Source organism: Rhamphochromis longiceps, linkage group LG19, assembly GCF_057381845.1.
Source record: "Rhamphochromis longiceps isolate RC_006_pf linkage group LG19, R_longiceps_female_GT1.1, whole genome shotgun sequence".
NCBI classification, from domain to species: domain Eukaryota; kingdom Metazoa; phylum Chordata; class Actinopteri; order Cichliformes; family Cichlidae; genus Rhamphochromis; species Rhamphochromis longiceps.
In genome coordinates this window covers 20673946-20695823 of record NC_140575.1, presented here as the reverse complement: position 1 = coordinate 20695823, position 21878 = coordinate 20673946, and the positions used below count along the sequence as shown (strand labels likewise).

General features: G+C 40.5%; 3 protein-coding genes across 3 annotated transcripts in view; 2 read left to right on the top strand and 1 right to left on the bottom strand.

The window, feature by feature from the left end:
* Positions 1 to 123: 123 nt before the first annotated feature.
* Positions 124 to 4792, bottom strand: dmac2l (distal membrane arm assembly component 2 like). Its single transcript, XM_085391491.1, has 4 exons — positions 4524 to 4792; positions 2555 to 2763; positions 790 to 961; positions 124 to 667 (listed from the first exon to the last, which is right to left on the bottom strand). The coding sequence occupies exons 1-4, from the start codon at positions 4616 to 4618 to the stop codon at positions 553 to 555; spliced, it is 591 nt and encodes a 196-aa protein (XP_085247617.1). The 5' UTR covers positions 4619 to 4792; the 3' UTR covers positions 124 to 552.
* On the top strand, positions 4776 to 11346 carry l2hgdh (L-2-hydroxyglutarate dehydrogenase). Its single transcript, XM_085391488.1, has 10 exons — positions 4776 to 5070; positions 6179 to 6294; positions 7682 to 7833; positions 8823 to 8954; positions 9038 to 9200; positions 9298 to 9332; positions 9415 to 9582; positions 9915 to 10072; positions 10171 to 10302; positions 10392 to 11346. The coding sequence occupies exons 1-10, from the start codon at positions 4991 to 4993 to the stop codon at positions 10585 to 10587; spliced, it is 1332 nt and encodes a 443-aa protein (XP_085247614.1). The 5' UTR covers positions 4776 to 4990; the 3' UTR covers positions 10588 to 11346.
* A 1355-nt stretch (positions 11347 to 12701) lies between these two features.
* The window catches only part of sos2 (son of sevenless homolog 2 (Drosophila)), a 41111-nt gene continuing 31934 nt past the window's right edge, over positions 12702 to 21878 (top strand). The window contains exon 1 of the mRNA XM_085390776.1: positions 12702 to 13667. Coding sequence (XP_085246902.1) covers positions 13584 to 13667 — 84 coding nt within the window. The 5' untranslated portion in view covers positions 12702 to 13583. The remainder of the gene's footprint in view (positions 13668 to 21878) is intronic.

Below are 21878 nucleotides of genomic sequence, written 5' to 3'. Positions count from 1 at the left end.
CTCCAATGTACTGCCTTGCCTGGTTTGCCAAATGTATTTTTATATAATAACGGGCTTTATAAGAGCAACTTGTTTGTTATTTTAGTAAGTTATAATACAGGACATGAAGTTAAACTGCTCGTGAGCGTTTCAGAAAATCTTATTTATTGACATTAGGAGTAAATACAGACATTAAACATCCTTTATCCCACTTTCACAAACATTTATTAGCAGCAGTCGCACTGTACTCAACGTCTCTGGAATATTGGTGCTAAGGATGTTTTCAGCCATCTGTTTGTCCTCAGATATTTAATGATGAATGCCAAAATAATCTAAAAAGAAGATGTAAATTACTCTTAAAATAAACCTTTTCAATTGCTTTCTCTATGTACACACATATGGAGTTACTTTGAATAAATATCACAGTGAACTAGTGTCACCAGCGATTTCATTTGACTCTTTGTTGGACTGACGAAATGACAACTCTGTGAATGATTACGCCACACCTTCTCGCGACAAAAAACCCTCAAAACCTAAGAATAATGGATGTTGTGCTGTGTGCCATTCACACGATCAGTCCAGGTCCAGCTGTATTTCCAGATGTGGAAGTGCAGTTTGCAGCCTGTCAACTGTTGTCTGTCTGTCTTTGATTCCGGGAAGATCACTGAGAAACAGATACTCCAGTTTCCTGAGAGGAAGCATCGCCTAATTACTTCATTCGTTATAAGATTGTTTTTTTTAAAAAAAAGCACCATTAAAACAAGCAGTACTTTAAATTTGTTTCCTTTGGAGCAAACAATAAACACTGACCTGAGTTTGTGCAGGGCGATAATACCCTTATCAGTCACATTTCCACACGACACCACCTCCATCATGTACAAGCTCTCCTGCAGGTTCTCTATGGAGGTCAGCCTCTCCAGACAGGCATCTTCAATGTAGATACACTTATTGAACTTGACTTCTTCCAAATGTTTCAAACCATCTAGAAAAATCAACGTTAAAAAAATGGCATCAGCACGTTTAGGAAAAGGGACTCAGGCATGCTCTCCTTTAAATATATATATACTGGAGTTCAGCAGCCAGCAAGGTCAGAGAAAGCGTGCGTGCCTGCTTGGTGTAAAATATCCCGGACACTTGCGTCACTTTTAGATAATTAGTCTAAGAGAGATGCACTTTCCCCTCGCCTTTCTTGTTAACACCACGGAAGGGAATCGCTTTCAGGTCAACCGTCGAGGTCGAAGCTAATGCAAAATTTACACTTTCTGAACTTGGCTTTAATTTTTAATTTAAACACACTCTTTACTATGTTAATCCAAAGCGAGTTTAAAGGGAAATAACCTATGTTAACATATGTCAACATCTGGATTTACTGATGTTAACAGAACATAAGTCCTAATGACTTATGTTCTGTTCCCCCAGTGCCATCATTAGGTCAACAAGATCATTATGAAGCTGGAAGTACAGAATATTGAGTTCTGTCCTTGTTGATCAAAGCGTCCCTTATTAAAGTTCACAGTCTGTCAGTTTTGTAACATATTTTTGTTGCAATGTTGCTTTTAATTTGTTATATTATATACGAGACATATATAACTTTATTTTTAAAGTTAAATTTGTTTTTTGTTTTTTAATGATTTCTTTGACCAGTTCTTTTTCCAGGGTGGAATGATTGCACAGCACACATTTTAATCACTTTAAAAACAAAAACTGGGTGCATAGATTTGAATTTGCTTTTGATTTTTTTCTAATCCATACAGGGCTGAAGATGTATACACTCAAAACTATATATATACGCATTCCCCTAAATCTTTTAATAAGTACGCTGAAGGTTCTACAATGTCTTTTAACTTGACAGGGCCTATTAACTTCTCATTAGTGATCATGATCGACCACAACAAGGATTTGTTTACCAGCACTCATTGGATTGATCAATACTTTGAAGAATTGCAGCACCTAACATGGACAAGCTAAATGCTTTCTGGAGAAACCTTTAATGGTCAGACGACACGGACATTAAGCTGGAAAGTGGATGGAATATCTTAAGATTACTTCCAAATTGTTCAACTTAACCTTAAATCTGTAAGGCTGTATGTATATATTTGAGCCTGTATGTATTCTTCTGACCCAAAGTTTGAAGTAAATTCAAATTTGTACATTTGTGTATGCTGCACATCTTTAATGACATCTGCACAGTTCAAAGGAATCATTAAAAGCTCAAAATAATTGTGAGATTCACGTCCATGGATGTAAACTTCTGACTACAACTGCATGTATATCTGAGGTTAACAAAGTACTTATCCAAAAGGCATCCAAAAGATATTTAAGTGCAGACGACGAACCCTCTGAATCTAAGAATATGGATTTTTTTCTTTCTTCTGTGATATGAGATCAGCCATTAAACACAATATTAATTCATCAATGTTTTCCTCCCCATGAACATTTTTTCTGTTAATTAAAAAGACAACAGCCTCACCAGGTGTGTGACTGTACACTTAAATATATCTGAGACAACATCCGCGATCATTAGGTGAAGACGTCAATGAGTCTAGAACAAGAACATGATGTTCTCCACACTGACCCAGGTAGTCAAACCCTTTGTACATGATGCAGGATTCAGTGGCGTCAATCGCCTGGATCTTGTATCTGCCCAGAGACCCAGCTGGCAATGCGTTGTAGTCGAGATGCCAGCGATCAAAACCCTGGAAGCGCACTTTAGCACCACATCTCAGCAACCACTCTGCTGCTGCTCGGTCTGGGCCCACAGCTTTTATCCTTTCATAGTCCACCCTGAGTGAAGATCAACAAACAGTCAAAGTACTGCACATGCTGATATGTGATGAAATGTGACGGGTCACATTTGTTTGGTGCAGAAAGGGAAGAAGGGTCAAGAGACAAAAGTCAAAAGTCCTATTGACAACTTCCCCACTAGGGCAAATGTTAAAACCTGAACTAATCATCAACGGTTTACAAAAACAAACATGTTGTCAGTTCATAGCCTGTACATAGCTTGTACTCACTACAGCCTGTACATACTTATAGTTATAGAATATTCACAACATACTTCATACCGTGTACATTATAACATAATAGACCCATTTCTGTAATATACTTACATATCTATATTATTGCTAATATATATTGTAATATATCTATATCACTAAAGCACTTCTGGATGGATGCAAACTGCATTTCGTTGCCCTGTACCTGTGCATGTGCAATGACAATAAAGTTGAATTCTATTCTATTCTATTCTAGTTTATTTAACATGAAAAAAATTATTTTAAGCGCCACTGGACTGTAATTCCTCATCTTTACTAAACAGTTACAAGCAAAAATCTCTGTAAATGAAACAAAAGTGAAAATTAATTTATAAATACAGGCCTAGAAATAGCTTTTCTGTTTAAGTGTTTGTTTAGACTTTGTTTATATGATCTTAGATAAATGGATATGTTTCAATGTGGGCTTTCTTTTCTTTGTTTAGGGAAAAAAATAATACTGTAGCTGACCCATTGTGTCCATTTCTACCCAGCTATGCTTTTACTGGATGGACGATGTGTTTAAGATGAAGCCATTGGCAGTCAGATCCTTTCTAAATGGTATTGCATGGTGGATCAAAAACTGACTTTTGCTCTTCTGCGTTCATAATTCCATCAATTTTGACAAGATCCCAACACCGTTGTCTGAAACACAGCTCCAAACCATGACAAAGCCTCAACCGTGCATTACAGATGGCTGTTGATACTCACTATTGTTTCCTTCTTCTGACCCCTTCAGTACATATTGATGAATCACTCCATCAGACCTGTTGTCACTGATCTTTGGTCAGGTTCTTGTATGATTTAGCATACATCACGCTTTTTCTTTCTTTCTTAAGAACGGCTTCTTTATAGCCATACTTCAACCGAGGCCATTTCCAATGAGGCCTCAGTGAAGACTAGATCGATCAACAGAAGATCCAGGTGCATCTCTCAGGTCCTGTGTCAAGTCTTACCTGGATTCTTTTTCTTTTATATTTCTTAAGGACATCACTTTCAGATAGGTTTGTCTGCTGTAGAAGCTGTAGTGGCTTTTCACTTGTTATTTTGTACTCAACATGTCCAGTTTCCAATTTTAATGACACACCACGCTGAGATATAAGAAGTTTTAAGCTAATCTCTCTTTGGGAATCATCTTGTTGGTGTGAAAATCCTATTTTATGCCTATCAAACTGTATTATATTTAGCATTTTTCATACATTCAGCTACAGAAACAGGAACAAATTACAGGCTGCTAGTAGCAAAGTGCCTAAAGACACGTTTTAAAGGGGTGTTTGCCAAGTTTTTTGTTATGTGTTGACAAAACTGGTTCATTCCTTGAGTTAAATGCCTGTTTTATGTTTGTCTGACTCATAGGTCAGGGTTAAGTCTCTGAATATAGTCAGGTACAAGGACTGGGTTCAAAATGAGAGAAAAAGCAGCTAATGTCCAGAAAAAGAAAAGTATGGCTCAAGACTTTCGTATAGTGATGTATTGTTAAGGTGGAGGTGAGTTAATAAAAAGGTGCCTCACTTGTTGAAAACGGCATTGAGCCAGCCCCAGAAGTGTCTGCGGCTCCTCTCCGGGTGAGTCACCGCAAACTTCACCGCCTGCGACAACAGTCTCATATCTGAAAGCCAAACTGCGCACTGGGAGTTATCTCCTCTGCTGGCTCTCACCGACAAACAGCGCAGGACTGCGACACATAAACAATCCCGTCTCTCACCTGTCCTCCCACAAGCAAAGGACAACTGACAAACACTAGTGTTTACATTCAGAGCGCAGCCATCATAGCTCTAACCTTTAACCTTAACGACGTATCACGAATAAAAAAAACGCGGTATCCAATTGGCTGGACGCGCTTACGTCAGAGCGGAACGTTAGCGGCTCTACGTACGGGAGCGAGAGGAGGAAACACGAACACTAGGAGCTAAGGAAAGTCGCTCCTGGCTTTTATACAATGAAGAAGCTAATTTGAGCTGCTATTAAACGCTGTGACAATGATCCGGATCCTGAGCGGGGCGTCCTTTAAGGCTGCTGGTGGACTGTTAAAGGATATTCAAAGCAGACAGCTACACGGGTGAGGCTGACACCACAAAGACAATGACTTGTGCATAAGTGTGAGCTTGTTCAGTTATATGTGAGAGAAGAAGTAGTGGTGGGGTGCTAGTTTCTTTAATGCGTACAGATAGGTAGGAAAATGTGCAGACGAGCCTGCCCAAATATGCAACTTTCACTGAGCTGTCAGTGAAATCCAGCACAGGTGTCCTAGTCACTGCCAAGGACACCTAACTCCCCAAGATATAGATTCAACAACATCTGTACCCTCTGCATGAGCTAGGTCCTCACACCACGTTGTTTACTCACACAAAACATCTGTCTGCCTTTCCAGTCATCTGCGCTCCATTCACATTTCACTAAGTCATTTTAAACTTTCAGAAGCTCCCTTGATTTCTTAATAAGTGTCCAGCAGGGAGGACGGTTGTTAGAGTTGCCGTATTTTCAGAGGCTGCACACAGCTTACCGCTCCCTCTCCAGTTTACTAAGGAAGCCCTGCAATATAGGAAATTACAGTTAATTATTATTAAGAGCAAGGGAAACCTTCCTACTTAAATTCAGCTTCTTCAGAGATAACCCTCGGGTTGACAGGTGAAATGTTTGGCAGGTTTAACTACTTACACCTGTGCGCATTTGTACAGGTCCTGGCACTCTGTTCTAGTTATGATAGAAACCCTCGAGCAAGGTTTCATCTCTGAACATTGACACTTTCTAACCAATTTGGTGATAGTCCCTGATTTAATCTCTGGTTGCATTTATTGCTTTAATGTTTTGTGGGACATTTAAGACATTTTGTCTGGCTGTTGCAAAAGTGCCGCAAAATGTACTCACTTGGTTACAAGATTTAAATGTTTGTGAACATTGTGTTCTTGTAGATCCTTGCTTGCTCTAGCTTGCCTATATGGTGAAGGGTTCTTCTATCCTATTTGTAATTGCAAATACCTCTTTAACTCAAACATCTGTGTCATAGGTCTCCAGACTGATCTGCGTCAAAGGTCTCTTTCTCATCCATGGCTGGACTTTGACCTAAATATTCTGCTTTGTTTTCTACCTTTTCAATCTGTACAGCTAGTCGATTATTAATAGCCACCTTAAATTTTGTCCTGTCTGTTTGCTTTTTGTTTTTTCAGCACATATGACATAGCTGTGGTGGGAGCTGGCATTGTGGGCTTGGCCACAGCCAGAGAGCTGATTCTGAGACACCCGTCGCTCAGTTTCGTCCTCCTGGAGAAAGAAAAGGAGCTTTGTGAGTGGAGTGTTGTGGATGTAAAGACACGGAACAACATGTTAATGTAGAGATTTGTGTTCTCCACAAATCTCTACATTTTTGACCCACTCACTGACACTCTTAAACTTGACAGCCCTTTCCCTTTAGTTACTGTTTCATTAATAATCAAATGTCCTGGAGAACAGAGCCAAAACATTGTAAAAATGTAACAAACCAGCAAACATACTCTGGCACTATTTTCTGAAGTTATTGCAGGATTTTGGATGTATGACAACACTTTACCCCAATCAGTATATAAGATATTTATACTACCGTACATTTGCAGTCATGTGAAAAACTTGCATGATATAGATATATATAGATATAGATGCATGATATAATGGTTTGTAGCGATGACTTAAATTAATAATTTCCTGTGTGACTTCAGTCTCTCACATCATTGTGGTAAAACTTTGCACTCTTATTTAAAACAGTGCTTCAGTTCATCGATGATAGCAGGCATTTGTTTGTGCACTATTCTCTTAAGCCTGATTCTACTGTTGTGGACACAGAAGTCAACAGTTGGAGAACCCACGCCTGATTTGTCATTCCTGTTATACTTCTTTTAAGTCTGCCGTCTGGACGCATGCGTATTTGATGCATTGTAAAAAGGCAGGTGGGCAGACCCTCAGCTAACTGTCTGATGACTCTGGGACCCAAGTGGACCCTAACAGAATCCCCGCTTTAAGGTCCCACCACAGTATTTCAGTGAGGTTGAGGTCTGGACTTGGACTGGGCCATTGCAGCATGTTGATTCTTTTCTTTTTCAGCCTTTCTGTTGTAGATTTGATGCTGTGCATTGGATCATTTTAATCCTACGTGACTCATTTGCTATCAGATAGATGGCCTCACGTTTGACTCTAGAATACTTTGGTATACAGAGGAGCTCATGGTTGTCTCAATGATTGTGCCCAGGTCCTGTGGCTGCAAAACAAACCCAGACCATCAGCCCTCCACCACTGTGCTTGAGTTGTTTGCGCTGTTATGCTGAGTTTCCCCAAATGTGGCGCTGTGCACTGTGGCCAAATATAATGCACACTTTGTTCTTGTTTGCCCAAAGTCCAAAGAATTTGTTGAGACATCAACTCCTGGGAAGATAGTGGCTTTGTATTAACACACCTGACTATTAACTACTGTTTTCCACTCTTTTATGCTATGCTAATCTCCTAGGTGTACCCTAATATTTACCAAACAGAAAGTTAAATAAAGTTCATTAAAACTTTTGCATATTAAAATGATCAACATTTAAACAGATAAATAAACGAAACAAAAAAATTATTTCAGTCAGTTTTTTTCCCCCCATCACTCCGTAGGACTTAATACTCCCTTCTCTCTTATTGTTCTTCAATTTGTCCATACCTACCAGCTTTACACCAGAGTGGGCATAACAGTGGAGTCATTCACAGTGGGATCTACTACACACCGGGATCACTGAAGGCTCGCCTGTGTGTGCGAGGAGCCACTTTAGCCTATGAGTACTGTGAGAAGAAAGGACTTCCTTACAAGAGATGCGGAAAGGTTTGTCTCTGTATGTTAAGCTGATAGATTTAGAGTTCAGTGACCACCTTGAGTGACTGAAATTACAGCAGACATTTATCAACAGTGTTGGGAAGGAAATATACTACTAGTTTAACTGTATTTAACAGTAGCCTACTGCCCTTTCAGCTTCATCCATATTTACACAGTTTAATTAATGTTACCCATTTTTACCAGGGGCTAATTGTTTTGTACTCTTGGTTCTATATGTTCTCAGTGAGAACAGATATCTGTGATAGAAAACAGATATTTTCTTGCTTATTAAGCACCACGCTATGGAGCCACTGTGAAATGTAAAGCAAAAATGGGTGACAAGGTCAGGAAATTTATAGAAAAAATAAAACTGCATATTGATTAAAAGCAGTGGGGGAAAAGTCGGTACCCACAGTTGGAACTAATTTCATGGTGAGCTTAATCCAGCAGGAGGCAGCATAACGACTAAAAGCAACTAAAATTGAAGTAGGTGGCAGTGGTTAACCTGTGACCTCAGCAGGTCCTGGTAGGTTCCTACTTCAAATTGATTTTCTGGAGTTTTTTTTTGTCTGGAGTTTGCAGTGTGGAATGGGAGGATGGATGGAAGTTTGAACTAGCTTTTAAATCTTTGAAATGTATATTTATTCCCAGACACGGGTCTTAAAGTCAGCTCTGTAGCTGAATGAAATCCAATGCAAGGATCAAATATTTGGAGTGTTTTGGAGACAGCTTTGATGTCTCCCCCTAAAGATTAAATCCAAATCAAGATCTTTGACTTGGATGTTAATTTTTATTGCCCCGTAGAGTAAAGAAAAGGACTGAGCGCCAATTCTTATTGCAAAAAATAAAATCTTATATTTATTTAGAATACAAGAGGACCATGTATGTTACCAACGATTTGATGCCTGCTTGTTTTTTTAGCGATTGTTGGTACTCTGAAACTTTTCAGTTGGTAATAGTGAAGTATACAGTATGTGTTTCTGTCTTAAACCATGCAGCTCATCGTTGCTGTGGAGCAGGAAGAGATTCCCAGACTGAAGGCTTTATATGAGCGCGGCATGAAGAACAATGTGCGTGACCTCACCATTGTCGATGGCAAGGGCATCCGGGACAGAGAGCCTTACTGCAGGGTGAAAAGAAAACAAACATCATCTCATTTACTTGGACAAAAACGTGTTAATGCAGAGTAATATTTGATATTTCGTCTTTTCAGGGGATAATGGCCTTGGATTCGCCCTACACTGGCATTGTCGATTGGAGGATGGTGGCTCTCAGTTATGGTACTGACTTCAAGGAGGCAGGTGGCACTGTGGTAACTGAATATGAGGTCAATGACATTTCCATGATCAAGGAGAGCCCATCAGGAAGCACAGAAGGTAACAAGCTGGTTGTGCACATCAGTGTTGACACAGTCATAACTTGTCATAAAAATTGTATAGCTAACACAACTCCCTATTTAAATTCCATTTGCAGGAATGAAATATCCACTTGCAGTCAGAGATAACAAAGTAAGACATGTTAAAACAAAGGTATCACACGGTCAGATCGTGTTCTGTTGTTTACAGTTTTTGCATCATTACTTTCTCACAGGGTAATGAGCTGCGGTGCCGTTACGTCCTGACCTGTGGGGGCCTGTACTCGGACCGTTTGTCACAGATATCTGGATGCAGTCGGGAGCCACGGATCGTCCCGTTCAGAGGAGATTATTTAGTCTTGAAACCTGAGAAGAATTACCTGGTCAAAGGAAATATTTACCCTGTAAGTCTGCTGAAAATGTTTTCCTGGTACAAACATATACAGGCAGGTGTTTTCTGTTTGTTTAAATCATTTTTTGGCAATCTCAATTGCAGAACATCCCAGATATATGTGAAAAAGTATAAGTGAGTTACAGTATGTGGACTTCTTTTTCCTCCTGCCTGGAGATGTTTTGAGGGGAATTTTAAAAAGATGACTTCTTGTCGATTCCAATTTAGTAGTTCTGAAGCAGAGTTCTGACGGTTGCATCCACATTATTTGTGGGTTGTTTTAATACTTGTTGCAGGTTTAACATGTCTGTGTTTTCTAATACATTCTGTAAAATCTCTCATTAGGTTCCTGACCCTCGTTTTCCGTTCCTCGGAGTTCATTTTACCCCGAGGATGGATGGAAGTATTTGGCTCGGCCCCAACGCTGTCCTCGCCTTTAAAAGGGAGGGTTACAAAGTGTACGACTTCAGTGCTCAAGACTTTGCTGATGCGCTCTTGTTCAGGTAGCAAATCTGGAAGATGTGACAATTTCAGTCACAGTGTAACAGCTGCGTAGTGTGTGATGCCAATTTGTGTTTTATTTTGTTTTGTTTACCTGCAGAGGCCTTCAGAAGCTAATAATGAGGAACATTATATTCGGAGTTGGAGAAATGTATAGAGGACTTTTCATTGGTGCACAGGTTAAAAATCTGCAGAAGTACATCCCTGAACTTTCCCTGAGTGATGTGATCAGGTAGAGAAATCATTCTTGGTGCTTGTTACACAATATTAGGATAAATGTTAGGACCGGTTTTCTGTAACCGCCGGTTGTTTCCTGTCCAGGGGTCCAACGGGAGTTCGAGCACAGGCCCTCGACCGCGACGGAAACCTCGTGGATGACTTTGTGTTTGACGGCGGGGTCGGAGACGTGGGCAGTCGAGTGCTCCACGTGCGTAACGCTCCTTCGCCGGCAGCCACCTCCTCCCTCGCCATTGCTGAGATGATTGCAGATGAGGTGGAGAACCGCTTTACGCTGTAGCAGAGGGAGGAGAGAAAACCAAAGAAAGTCCAGCTGTCATGACTTCTTTATTACAGGACAGGCCTTAATTTAACAGAATAAAGTGACTTCTCTGCTGCGGTTTTGTTTTTAACACTTTTTTATTTTCGTGGTGCTACTTCGGGTTGTATGTTTACTCCACCACGTATGAAAGTACAGTTTATTTTGTGCACTACATTTCTGTCTAGAAATGAAGTTTGCCATGACCTGCTTTTTACATTTGTAACTTCAATAGCATTATCATCAGTTTCTAACATTAAAATTATAATATCAAAGTACATCAACTGTGCGTAAATGTGCACTTTAGATTTAAACGAGGACTCTCTAATGGTTACATTTCAGTACAAACAATTTCTTTTTAATTTTTCAATGTGATTTTTCAACCTGTATGAAAGAGGAGTTTGAAGACTGTATAGTCTGCTATAAATGAATGAAGAGTTTCGGTGTCATCATGAAGGCTTTTATCTAGATGTTGGCTTATGAAAGTCTTCATGTACCACACGGTTTACCAAGAAAGATCGGTTCTTCTTACTCCATTTGACAGTTGTGCAACAAAGATTGTTAAATTATATCATGACTAAATAGTGTCTTTGTCTTATTTATATTTTCATCAAGGCAAATTTATATTTTTTGTGGAGCTGCTGGTGATTTCTCTTGAATCTGTTTCAAACTCTGCACATGTTCCTAAAACTGTTCTGTTTGTCTCTCTGTCATTACATTGATTATGACAAATGAATGTTAAGGTAATTTTTAAAATATATATTTTTGAAAACAAATGTGCCATTTTTGTGGTTTCTGTTTTAGGTTAGTTTTTTTTGGAGGATTTTTTTTTTTTTTTTTTTTTTTTAAAGATGTAGGCTACATTCTTTTATATTTAAATATAATGACTAATATGGGAATTGACCACAACTTCGAATATTTAAACACAACCTTGCTGTGTTTAAAGCTGATTTTTCACTGCACTGAAGAGGATGAAGTGGTGGTATGGAGAGAGTTGTGGACTTTTTAACCAATTCAGTTACATTTTATTTATATAGCACCAAATCCCAAAAACATTTGCCTCAAGGTGCTTTATATTGCAAGGTTAATACTGTCCCCTATCAGCAACCACTTGGCAACAGTGGGAGGGAAAAACTCACTTTTAAAAAGGAAGAAACCGCTGGCAGAATTAGCCTCAGCCCCTGGTTGGGGGGGAGCGTCAGAGGACAGAACAAAGACATGCCATAGATTAATAATAACTAATGATTACATACTGAGATGTTTTAAACCTAATCTTAAAAGTAGCTTCCCTATTCCAAATTGGGAGCTGGTTTCACAAAAGAGGGGCCTGAAGTGAAAGTTTCTACCTGCCATTTTACATTTAATTACCCTAGGGAACCACAATTAACCAGAGCACACTGTTTAACACAGTCCCGGAGACTGATTGGATGGCTGAGCAACGGAGAAGTGTACTTGTACTGTTTGAAGAACAAGGAAGATATGTAAAACTGTTGTAACTACAGAGGACTAAAGTTGATGAGCCATACCAGGACAGAGATGATGATCACCAAGCAGCAGTATGGCTTCATGTCAAGAAATAGCTCTAAAGATGCAACACGTACAAGAGAGGGATAGTGGATATACTGGATAAATTATGTTGAAGATGGAGCTAGCAGGAGGAAGTTCATGGATGTAGTGGAGGAGGACATGGAGAGGTTTGAGGGGGAGGATGCTAGGGAGATGGTCCACTGTGGCGACTACAGCCCTTCTGTGCCATGGCTAAGTCAATGAATTATAAAGTTTGGATACAAGGAGGCAACATACTGGAAGAGCCAAAATAAATTAAATACATATTAAATATTTAATTATTAAAAATGAAGTCAATCATTTTTTTTTCATGTGCTGAATCACAGCAACAAAGACAATGTATGGGGCACATAAGTTTTCAAAAAAATATTTTCACTCATAATATTTATTTAAGCGCATTTTTCCCATTAATCCAGCCTCCTTGTCATATAAAACGTAATTAGAAATGTGTTTAGTGTGGCCGACACTTCAAAGGGAAAGTCAATAAGTTTTATTGTATTTCCTGCTGTCTATCCCTGTGTGTCGCTACTCTTCGCTGCTAAGAGTCTACTCTGTGTGTAGACAAAAGTCCAGCCTTGTTTTTTTCAGTCCAATAAAATGTGAAATTACGCAGGGACGCACGGCGCAGCGAGCAGAAGCTGTAGGCAGGCAGCGGAGTTGGTACGAACATCTTCGACTTCACGAACCAAAAACACCTCGGCTGCTCTTCAGCGGCTCTGCTCGCAAATATGCCTCGGACCGGCCGCTGCTTTGGAGGTGTACGCGGGATTTAGCGCCTTATCTGCTGCGGGGAAGATGACTGAATTCGGAGCAAGCAGCGCAGGAGAAAGTGTGCCTTGTTTGGAGCTGAACGGGTCGTGTGCCACAACATAGTACTCGCAGCGGAGGCCAGCCCCAGCAGCCTGTAGCAATCGTTAGCCGGCCAGCTAACGCTAGCGTGCAGGTGTTTTGGCTGTAAACAACGTAACATAACTTGTAGCTGTAGTTAGCTGGCAGCAACCTCGGCTCCAACGTCTTGCCTCAACATTGAGCTCAATGTGCCTGCTTTAAAGTTTTTAAGCAAACGCCAAGCAGCAAGTGTTACACTTAGCAGCATTCTTATTAGCAGTTAGCAGCTGCTGGGTGTTTACAGGAGCAGCAGGCTGGCCACATAGCCACAAAGCTAGCGACTTAACTTTATTGCTACATGTGCTTTTTTCCATCTTTTTTAATAGATATTTTTTCCGCTGTTTAGCACGATTTGACCTCGGACTCACACTCTGCTTTAGTTACTCTGCTTTTTAATTAGTGAGCCAGTTTGTGTTGTTTCACCGTTGTAAAGCCGGGACTGACCCACCCATAAGGACAATTTACCCGGGGCCGATGCTGACGGTTCAGCCCGGATCACGGCAACACCAGGAGCCGCTTCAGCAATGCAGCCCCAGCAGATATACGACTTTTCAAGTGACGAGAATAGTCACAAATGGAGAGGCCTCTTCGTGCAAGCTCTACGAAAGGTACGACTGTGACCACCAGCTTTCTCTATGCACTATTATAAATCAAAACACCCGTATTGGGGTGACCGATTTGAACACTGGTTTCATCTGTGCATCTTTACCAGAACAAAAGTTTTGGTAACACTTCTTGACTTGAGTCGGCTCAGAAGCAAAAACTTCAAAGTGTTTATATTAACACTATACTTATTTGTGAGGCATTTAGTGTTTTGCAGACCTCTGGAGATATCCCGCGCCTGTTGACATGTCTCTGCTGTGCCTATTCAATATGCTCGTCACCCAAGTTCCTCATAATGACTTCCCACAGTGATTTTGAAGAAGTTGTTCCTTTGTAACGAGTTTTTCGTCGTTTCGAGGGTGTGCTAACGACTTGCATGATCCAGGGTGAATACCAATGAAGCTTGAGTTGAGTGTCGTGTTGCCTTCTTTATTTGTTCCTCATTTCATCAAAAGATCATCATTGCTGAGCAAAGAGCTTCTGTAGCTGTTTTCGGGTGCTTTTGGTCACACTTATCTGCCTTTTTTTCCCAAGCAATGCAGCTTAGACTCTTATAAACTTAAAATGAATTCTTCGGAATAGGAAGCATTTGCATTTTAATTTCCTTGGTCAGCAGGACACATCTGTATCAGTTCCTTTTTGACTGCCCTGTTCTTTCCTTTTTCTTGCATCATCTTGGCTTCTCCTAGGTTTATTTTCTGTTTTGTGGCCCCTCCACATCCCCTCACCCCTTCTGCTCAGACTTGCAGAGTCATGAAAGTCTGGTACCAACTCCTAATGGAGAAAAACGCATTTGTCACTGCTCTTTCTGTTTCACTGGGGACTGTTTGCCTTGCTTTTCTGTAAGGTTACACACAAGGCCAAACTGTTTAGAAACTGGAAGGTGCACAATGATCTGCATGCTGCGTTTCCTTTTGAACTGGCTGTGTGTATAAACTTGCAGCGTCCCGTCAAGACCTACTCATGAATGTTCTGATGTGGCTGGAGAGTCCCAAGAAAGCCTGTGTTACAGTTCAAAATAGAAACTAGATTCTTCTTCTTCTTCTTCCACTATAAGAAATACACTGGCCAAACAGGCAAACTGTGCTGCATCAGAATGGAAAATGGCATTGCTTATTTAGGTGACCTTTAGAGACTTGTGGTTCACCTAACCTGCTATTCATTATTGGTGTTTGAGTGCTTTGGTTCCAAGTTAAAACTAAGCCCCTTACACAAAACAGACGCACTGAAAAATGAAATTTAACATTGATAGAAATACTGAAATAATTCCTTTCTTAAAATAAATATCAACAACAAGCCATTTGTCAAGGTTGAAAGATGGTTTTGTGCTTAACTTTATCACTGGTCGTGTTATAAAGTTTTTTTTTTTTTTTTTTTTTTGTTTTTTACGTGCTTTCAGTATCTGACAGAAAAGCCTTGAACCTGTATTTAATGTGCTTTTTGTTGGGACATGTTTTAGTTTTAGCAGCACTGTGGCTATAGAGGTTACTGTCTGTGGATTTAGCTGTGTAGCAACATCATGCTTATAAATAACGCTGCCCTGTTCTTGTCAGTGATCAGTATTGCAGAAATGGTGTGATGAATCAGGTGAAACTGAGAAAGCAGGTGGTCTGTCGCGATGCCACAGTGTCATTGTCTCAACTTGCTGCACAACTGCCAGAGGGAGAGCCTGTCAGAGATTGACGCAAGAGAAGTTTGTTATGGTTTTGACTGACTGTGACTCGCTGTTTTTTTTGTTTTTTTTTTAAACAGCTGTCCAGGAGCTGTGGTGGATGACTCCATCCTCTAGAATGAAATAAATAAAGAAAACTTGTAAAGGCCAGATCAGGGACGTAAGTTTGTTATCAAGCAGGGAGCTAGTTCTGAGATGTGTCACCAGGTGGTGGTTGGTTTTGGATATATGTAGATCATAAATGAGATGGATGGATTTACTGAGGCTTAACAAATAACCATGACATCACATTATTGGAATTAAGGCTAGAGCTTCATGATTTTGGCCAAAATTATTGTCAAGATTATTTGTCGTGCCCTGCCACTAGGGATGGGTACCGGTGTCCGGTGCCATGATGGCACCGGTTCTGACATAAACGGTAGTAACCAGACCGAAAAGCAGCGCACATTTCGGTGCTTTATTTCGGTGCTTTTTTTTCCTGAGCTGTGATACACTTCTAGCCAATAATTTTACGTTTCCGAGGATAGTAGGCGGGTCCAGGTACGTGCGTTCTTTTAGAGCAGAGCTACAGATTAAATATGCCCAAGGCGAAGCGGTCAAAAGTCTGGCTGTACTTCACAGCAAAATATGCAAACTCAGCAGCCTGCAACAAGTGCTTTAAGCTGATACTGTGATACTGTCAAAGGAGGTAACACCTCAAATCCGATGAAACACCTGGCGACGCATAGCGTTTTTTTTTTTTAAAAGCCCAGAAATGCGCCGTATGATAGCTTGCTGCGAGACCTCACACCGAGCACATCTACTGTGCGTGGGTTGCCTGTTATCGGACCCGGAGTTAGCAATATCCCCCAAAAACACGAAGAGGAGAGTCCTGGCCCCTAGCCCTGTCAGTGTAGCAGAAATGATGACGGATGATGACGGCAGCAGCCGTTCTTCTCTGCGTGAGTAGCTTCATGTTGTTCGTGTGTAATTTACGTTTAGTAGGCTAACCACGTTATTACATTAATGCAGGTAAGGTGAACTAGCAAACATCATCATAGCTACATGCGGCTGTCTTCTTGTTTGATGGCAGATGCTCCCTTCACCCTGGCCAAAAAGGCTAAAATGACCAAAGAAAAAGTGGAAAACAGTTACACATGAGTGATACCATATATGCCCCATAGCTGCAGAAAAGGCTAACATTGTTATCTTTTTACAAAAAACCAGCTGAACATGAGAGGTTTTTGGACCAATTTTGTGTTCTCCAGTCTTTAAGCACCGGTTTGAGGACCGTTTGAGCACCGGCACCGTTTCAAAAGTACCGATTTGGCACCGGTATCGGATAAAACCTAAACGATACCCATCCCTACCTGCCACACATTGGCGACCTACCCAAGGTGTACCCCACCTCTTGCCCTACGATAGGCTCCAACACTCCCACGACCTTGCATTCGATAAGTGGAAGAAAATTGATGGGTGAATTGAGTTATTTGTCACGATTATTTAAGTGACAAAAATGTTTTTGTTAACACAACCCTTTTTCCAGTTTTAAACATAAAACTAGTCCTCCGTATTTACCTGAATTCTTTGGTATTGGCACTCTGGAAAAGTAACTGTGTGTCATAACGCATCTTTTGTCCAACTTTTATCTTGATGGACATGCTGACACGCTGCACAGACTCACCGTTGTGGATATGTGAGTTCATAGATGATGCACGTTAGCAACCGTTGCATTGTTTTTCTTGGTTGCCGTTATACTTCAGATTGTGGTGTGTTTTTCAGGTGGTTGAGTAAATTATTTGTGTTTCTTTGTGGTGGGAACACATCTCTGTAGTACTCTTTGCATGTGATTTGTTCTCTGTTTACATCACTTGCCCTAGGGGGTGATGGGCAGGGATAGCTCAGTAGGTAGAGTGGTGGCCCCATGATCGGAAGGTCGGGGGTTCGATTCCCCTGAACAGCTACCCTGAGGTACCCCTGAGCAAGGTACCGTCCCTACACACTGCTCCCCGGGCGCCCAGTGGCTGCCCACTGCTTCACTGAGTGAATGGGTTAAATGCAGAGAGGGATTTTCCCCACGGGGACCAATAAAGTACACTTTCTTCTTCTTTCTTCTTTTCTAAATTCTATTTCCAAACAACAAATGCTGCTGTGCTTCTAGAGACTAGCCTTTCGCCTTCTGTTGTGCCAGAAATTTTCTAGACATCTGTCTTTTAATGTAGTCTTATCACAGCTGTGATTGGCGCCAGGCAGTGCTTTAGGGAGCGTTTGATTTGGTGGAGCTTGCATTTTCAAAATCAGTGGAACGTGTTTATTTGATCGTGGGTAGCCAAAATCTTGAGCGAGATTAAAAATCTATTAATTTTGCAGCTAAATTTTTGCATGGTGTAATCTGTTAGTTTTCTGACAAAAAATGAATCACTTGCAAAGAATAAATGCAGAAATACTGTCAAATGTGAAGATGTGCTATTCTTGTCTTTTCTCTTTATTTTTTATATAATGTTGTTTTTATGCTGTAGGGTGGGTAGAAAAGCTGATTTGAAGACATCATGTTGGAAGATTTGTGCATCAAATGATGAACTAAAAACAGTAATTGTTAGTTGCAATGCACAGTTCTCAGGAAGTCTTTAATTTGATGTAAGTTTAATTGCATGTCTGTAAGAATTAAGTACTTGGTTGCTTTGCTGTGAAGCAGTTGAAGTATATACACATATATAAAATGCAACAGTTCAAATCCTGCTTTCGTCTGTCATTTATGCTCATTTTATATTATAAATGAATATTTCACCATGACACAAGTGCAGTGTTTGTCTCCAGGTTAAGGTTGGACAATAACTGGTTTTAAAAACCTTATCTGTATATTTCCAAAAGATTAACAGGATTAGAGAATAGAATTAAGTTTCGTTTTGCATTGGGTTGCTTCCATAAAACGGTGCTTGCAGCGGTTGCAGCTCTCTTGTTACTGTGCTCCCCAATAACCTTTCGTTTTCCATTGATCTTTCTATTTTATTAAAAATCCTTACGAGATCGCTCTCATTGCTTTTGCATATATTACTGAGACTTAAGTCATGTATTGCCATGAACCCTAAACCTGTTGATTCATATTGCTGCATCTACATATCCTGGCTGGCGATTATATGGCTCATGCTTGGTGCAATGCACAATCTCTATCTCACCCTGACATGCTGGTGTTAATAATAACTGTGCATTCCCCAGGTCTGCTGTTTCATTGGCATTGAGAAATGGGCCAGAGGTTTGCTGGGTACAGTTTCATTCCATTGCCTTGTTGAGTTAGAGCAGCCTGGTGCAGTTGAGTTCACAGGCCAGCATTTTAAACCGTGATTGGTCAGGTTACAAGCCTGCTTTATGTTTGTGTGTGTTGCCTTTTTTAATAGTCTCAGCATGAGCAGTCGGTTAAATTCTGAAAGGGTGACTTCACTTGGGGCCCAAGCTGAGAGAGTTGTTTTATTTTAGTCACATGGTTTTGTTGCCTTTTTTACTCAGACTAGACAGAGCTCTTGTCATTTCACCATCAGAGATTTATTGCGAGACTCTACTGCAGCGCTCGATTCCAGCCAGTCATCAAAACTGCGTCTTCCATTTAAGTGCTGCATTTTATACATTGACAGCTCAAATCAAATGGTTTTAATTGAAAGTGATAAAGAGCCAGGAAGTAGTACAAAACCCCCACAGTTTTGTGTTCATCTTCTGTAACCACAGGTTCTGTGAAATCAGTAAACGGGTGGTTGAAAGAAAGTCCTCCTGTGTTTCCCACGATCACATGAGATCTTATTTATTTATTTATTTTTTTTGTTTATATGGTGAGATAAATTTCTGTAAATGTAGATTAAAGTAACCCGCTGTTGAAAAAAGAAAGATTTACAGAAAAAATATACATTTTAGTAGCGTGTAAATAATAATGTCCGTGTTAACATATAATTTATTGTCTTGAAGTAAAAAGTGCTTATCAGGAAAAAAAATGGATAAACATTTATACCAAATAATAAGAGCTCAACTCCAGCTTCTCTGTGCCACGCTGCATAAAGAACCGACTCTGCGACCTTAAATGACTGCTAAATGCTATGGCTAACAGCCACTTTATTAGTTACACCTTGCTATTTCTGGATTGGACCCCCTTTTTGCTCTTTAGAGAAGTCTTTGCTTAATCTATGCCATGAAAACTAAGTACAAAGAGATTTTTTGTCGATGTTGACGTGATGGGATCACACAGTTGCTGCAGATTCATCAGCTGCACATCCATGATGTGAATCTCCTGTTTCACTACATCCCAAAGGATTGGATCGAGATCTGGTGAGTGTTGAGGACATTTGAGTACAGTGAACTCATTGTCATGTTCAGAAGACAGATTGAGATGATTTGAGCTTTGTGCTGGAAGCAGCCTGTAGAAGTTGGGCGCACTGTAGTCATAAAAGGATGGACATGATCAGCAACAATACTCAGATGGGCTGTGTTTTGTTGATGACTTTTGGCCCGAAATATGCAAAGGAAATCCCCCACATCATTACACCTCCCACCTGAGCTCTTTGATACAAGGCAGTAACAAAGAGCTCAGGTTGATCTATGATTTTTATGTTGTTCACTCCAAATTGTAACCCTACCTCATCAGACCAGGCAATCTTTTTCTAATCTTTTGTTATCCAATATTGGTTGTCATCTACAGTGCATTTACTGCAAGGTTGTGCATTCAGAGATGTTCTTCTGCATTTGTAGTTTTACTGTTTTGTTCTTATCAGCTTAAAGCAGTGTGGTTACTGCAGCTCACTCGATATTTATGTATTTATATTTTTTAATCCGAAGTATAGTTGTGTGGGAAAATCCTGGCAGAGCAGAAGTATGTGAAATAGTCAGACCAGCCAGTCTGGCACCAACATTGAGAGCCACTTACAGTCACCCTTCTTCACCACTCTGTTTGAACTTCAGTGAGTCGCTGTGTCCAAATCTACATGCCTAAATGCCCCGAGTTGCTGCCGTGGGATTGGCCAATTAAATATTTCATGCCTTTATTACCAGGTTGAATCTAGACAGGGAGAGAAAATGATGAGAAAAGAGAAGAGGGTGATATAATTGCGCAAAGTTCCTGGGCTGGACTTGAAACTATGTATACTTGGTCATGTGCAAGGACAAAGGTTGAAAATAAACCAGGCCCAAAGAATAGCTGCAGTATTCATATAATAATCTTACTATAATCACTGTAGTGAATGTATGTCTGTATGTACCCCATCTCCTTAATTGGCGGGCCAGTCTCCCAGCAGTTAAACAGCAAAAGGTCATGATTATCAAAATTTGTATTTGCATATATTACTTATTATTATTTGCTAGAAATTATAATAATTGGTGGTCTTTTTTTGTCTTGAGTTGAATATTTTTGTGGCAGCGTTACTTTAAGAAGTTTTTAAAAGGCATTTCCAGGTAATTCTAAAAAACCTCCAAAACATTTGGTCACATGATTAGTTACAGCACTAGTACTTAGTAATGATTAGTAGTCGTCGTGGTTACTGGACAGGATATGAATGTCTGTCTGTGTGAACTTGGCTGTTTCTGTTGATTGCAGTAATCCTGTCAAAGTGCAAATGGTAAACATATGTGAGGAGGACACAATGTGCAGGAGTGAGTTGCTGCACCTCCAGGATGAGCCTATGTGATGACAGCAGGATGTTTCTGGTAACAGGTTGCGTTTCCTGTACACCAGGCTCAGGCCTACCACAGAAAAAGATGTTGCTGGTTAAAACAGAGGTTCCCCGCCCTTCCCACAATATTAAATCAGGGCTTTGAACATCAGCTTGTCCTCACACAGGGTTCAGTCAGGATGGGTGGATGCAGGCAGGCGGCCAGGGTCACTGGGTCACACAAGCCTGGCGTCAAGTCATGGCCACGTGCAGTTCGCCTCATGTCCACCACCTATTGTCTTTTATTATCTGAATGTGAGCAGGGATAGGGGACGTGTGTATATATGTGCTTGCTTTTTAGCATCGTAGTGGAAGTTGTATCTGTTTATGTCTCAGATCTGTGCGTCTTTTGTGTCTGTGTATTTTTAATGTGTTTGCGTGTGCCTGTTGTCTCAGAGTTGATCTCTGCCTCATGGTTCCCCAGACAGTCTGGTTGTAATGCAGATGATGTCATGGCATGAATCACAAACAGTGACACATGCTCGGGTATAATAACAAGCCCCACTCCCACCTCTTCTACACACACACACACACACACACACACACACACACACACACACACACACACACACACACACACACATTACCTGCAACCTGAGCCTGATGCAGGGCATATATACACAGCTAGGAGAATAATCAATTGAATTAGAAATGTTAACCCTGTATCAACACCCTCCTGCCTCTATTATTACCTCCAACCTTTCTGTTCTCCTATTGTGAAGACACACAGCACCTGATCACACTACAACTGAGTTGTAACCAAGATGATGAAACTTGATGCAAGCAGATTTTGTGTACCACTGACCTGCATCTGTTTTTGCCTTTTGCATCCACTGCACTCTGATGTGCAGAACAGATTTTCTATTATTGGAGACAAG

Coding starts and splice junctions, on each gene's coding strand:
- l2hgdh (XM_085391488.1), top strand. CDS start 4,991: ATGATCCGGATCCTGAGCGGGGCGTCCTTTAAGGCTGCTGGTGGACTG. Junction 9,583..9,914: donor TCAAAGGAAATATTTACCCT/GTAAGTCTGCTG, acceptor ATCTCTCATTAG/GTTCCTGACCCTCGTTTTCC. Junction 10,073..10,170: donor GCTGATGCGCTCTTGTTCAG/GTAGCAAATCTG, acceptor GTTTACCTGCAG/AGGCCTTCAGAAGCTAATAA.
- dmac2l (XM_085391491.1), bottom strand. CDS start 4,618: ATGAGACTGTTGTCGCAGGCGGTGAAGTTTGCGGTGACTCACCCGGAG. Junction 2,764..4,523: donor CTCAATGCCGTTTTCAACAA/GTGAGGCACCTT, acceptor ATCTTCACTCAG/GGTGGACTATGAAAGGATAA. Junction 668..789: donor ATCGCCCTGCACAAACTCAG/GTCAGTGTTTAT, acceptor GCTTCCTCTCAG/GAAACTGGAGTATCTGTTTC.